The 2,304-nt window shown below is 45.8% G+C and overlaps 1 protein-coding gene across 1 annotated transcript; it reads right to left on the bottom strand.

Moving 5' to 3' along the window:
* Positions 1-913: 913 nt before the first annotated feature.
* On the bottom strand, positions 914-1,375 carry LOC126885423 (uncharacterized). Its single transcript, XM_050651993.1, has one exon. The coding sequence runs from the start codon at positions 1,373-1,375 to the stop codon at positions 914-916; it is 462 nt and encodes a 153-aa protein (XP_050507950.1).
* Positions 1,376-2,304: the final 929 nt, after the last annotated feature.

Raw genomic sequence — 2,304 nt, 5'->3', positions numbered from 1 at the left:
CACGACCTTCATGTGGCACAGGTTGGTTATGCGTCTCGCCGCCTCGACGTCCCCCTGATCCAGAGTTATGACGAACATAGGTAGCTGTCTTCTTGGGCCGGCTCTTGTTGACATATTCTTTGCTGCTTGGCAGTCAATGTTATATTGATCTGCCATGTCATTCTTGATCTCTTCCTCTTTGGTATTCGTTGGTAGCCCTCTTATTACCATTTTAGGTTTTACTTCTTCTTCGAATGGGAAGGCTATCCATTGTAGTCTCTTCTTGGGATCTTTTAGGGTCATGTTCTTTGCGTAATCCTCAATAATGTGTGTCATCTTTCGATAATCTTCCGGGCTTTTCGCCTGGATGAGGGTTTCCCTTCCGCTTCTGGAGATCTTATTTGTCGTGATTACGCCTTGTTTCTGGGCTATACTGAGGATAGCCCCTGTCTCGCTCACGCTCTGTAATTTAATTACAGGCGGCTTACGTTGACGGGTTACCTGTTGTTCAGGTAACGCGGCAGCTTCTTCTTGCTGGTTCGTCTCCATTTGGTTCGACTCTGAATCCTTGGGACGCCGTGCGGCAGGCGCATCTCCACCCGTGCTCGTAGATGGATGTATTGGTGGGGCATTTCCTCGGGGTAGGTTGAAGGAGTCTTCTGGTGGGGGTGAAGCAGCTCTCATGGCGTTTCTTGCTTGGTTTTCCCATGATGTCGTCTCGTCTTTTGAGATGGGTGACTTCAGTTTTGGGAAATCTTCTTTATTTTTTGGTGCCTCTCGGATTTTCCTTAGTCTCTCCTCTGCGGGTGACTTTTTGGCTTCAGGGATTGGCTGCGATTTCTCGACTTCAGAGACTGGCTTCTGTTGGAGATTCTTTAAGAGTTCTGTCATCATTTTTAGTTGTTCTGTCGTTGTTTTTTGTTGATCTATCAGATCATTCAATCGGGTTGACATTTCCTTCATCTGTTCCTTTTGTTCTTGGATTACGATCCATAGTTTCTTGTTTTCGGCTCTTTGTTGATTTCTCTGCCGTTATCGCCTCTAGCATCTTCCTCATCTCTTCTTGCTCATTTGTCTTGAGTATCTTCCCTTTCATGTTTTCGTCTGCTTCACTCTCTTTCGGCTTCGTTCGTTTGGTGGTGCCTCTGACTGCCTGCTCTGCCTCATCATCCATGGGCTCTGCTATTGGATTTTCTCCGTCCTTCTTCGCTTCTGCGTCGTTCTTCGATTTCTCCTCTTTTTTCTTTTTGGATTTCTCCTTTTTCCTCTCGCTTCTAGGTTTCTTGAACCCATTTTCATCCATGGATGAGCAGTCATCGGTGTCGGAACTTAATTCCTGAAACAGGTTAGAGCCCACTTTGCGTGAGCCCTCATAGATTGGCGGGGATTGCGCCATGGATCGGGGGCGTGATCGAGACCTAGCTCGATCAATCGTCTGGGGTTGGGGGCGAACGGTCCTAATTTTGGATGAAGCCTTTTTTTCTGCCGACTGGCCCGACGCCAGCTCGACTTCAGGGTTGGCTCCCTGCACCAAGCGCGGTTGTTCACGTACCCAGACAGAACTGAGTACGGGTTCCACTTGAGTTTCTCAATCTACTGACCTATAGAAGGACTCACATAGCTTGAGTTAAAAATCGTTACTATTTATACATATATAGTGACCTTAGACTACGGAATAAGGCATCCGAATTGTTAAGATTGGTTCCGTATCGATCGGAAGCCTTAGCGGTTAGTCGCAGTAAATTTAATTAATAGTAACTAATTTCACTGGTGTCATTTTTAAAACAAAACGGCCCTTTAGATCAAATAGTTTCTGCAAATTTAGGAATTTATTTCAATTTTGCACACATATTTTAAATTTAGTTGTAGTTCAATTTTTAAGCAAGGGTTAGGTTTTGGCCAGTCACATCGGGACGGACGGGAGCCTTGGCGCTTGGTTGGCCTGCGTAACAAGACTACATAAATATCAGTAAAATTAACCAATCACTGCCCGTTCCCCCACCACTTACAAAAGTATAAATACCGTCAGAGGTTTCAACAGCACATCATAAATTTTTCCTTTTAGTTTTTTAGTTAGTTAGTTAGTCCGGTGCCGACCACCGGAGCAGTAACACGCGTACGAGCGGAAGCGGAGCAATAGAGAAGCCAACGAGGTGGGGATAGTTCGACTGTGGACTCTTCAGTCCAGTTGCGAATGTAAGCGCAGCAACAGTTGAGCGGTGCTCACTCTCTGAGGCTAGAAGACGACGAGGAGCCAACGGTGGAAGAAGTTGTACGATTAGCAAGAATTTTCATTCCAATCACGAATGTAAGCGTGATAGCGAA

This window comes from Diabrotica virgifera, chromosome 5 (assembly GCF_917563875.1).
Source record: "Diabrotica virgifera virgifera chromosome 5, PGI_DIABVI_V3a".
NCBI classification, from domain to species: Eukaryota; Metazoa; Arthropoda; class Insecta; order Coleoptera; family Chrysomelidae; genus Diabrotica; species Diabrotica virgifera.
The sequence above is the reverse complement of the archived record's forward strand: the minus strand, read 5'-3'. Positions and strand labels throughout refer to the sequence as shown.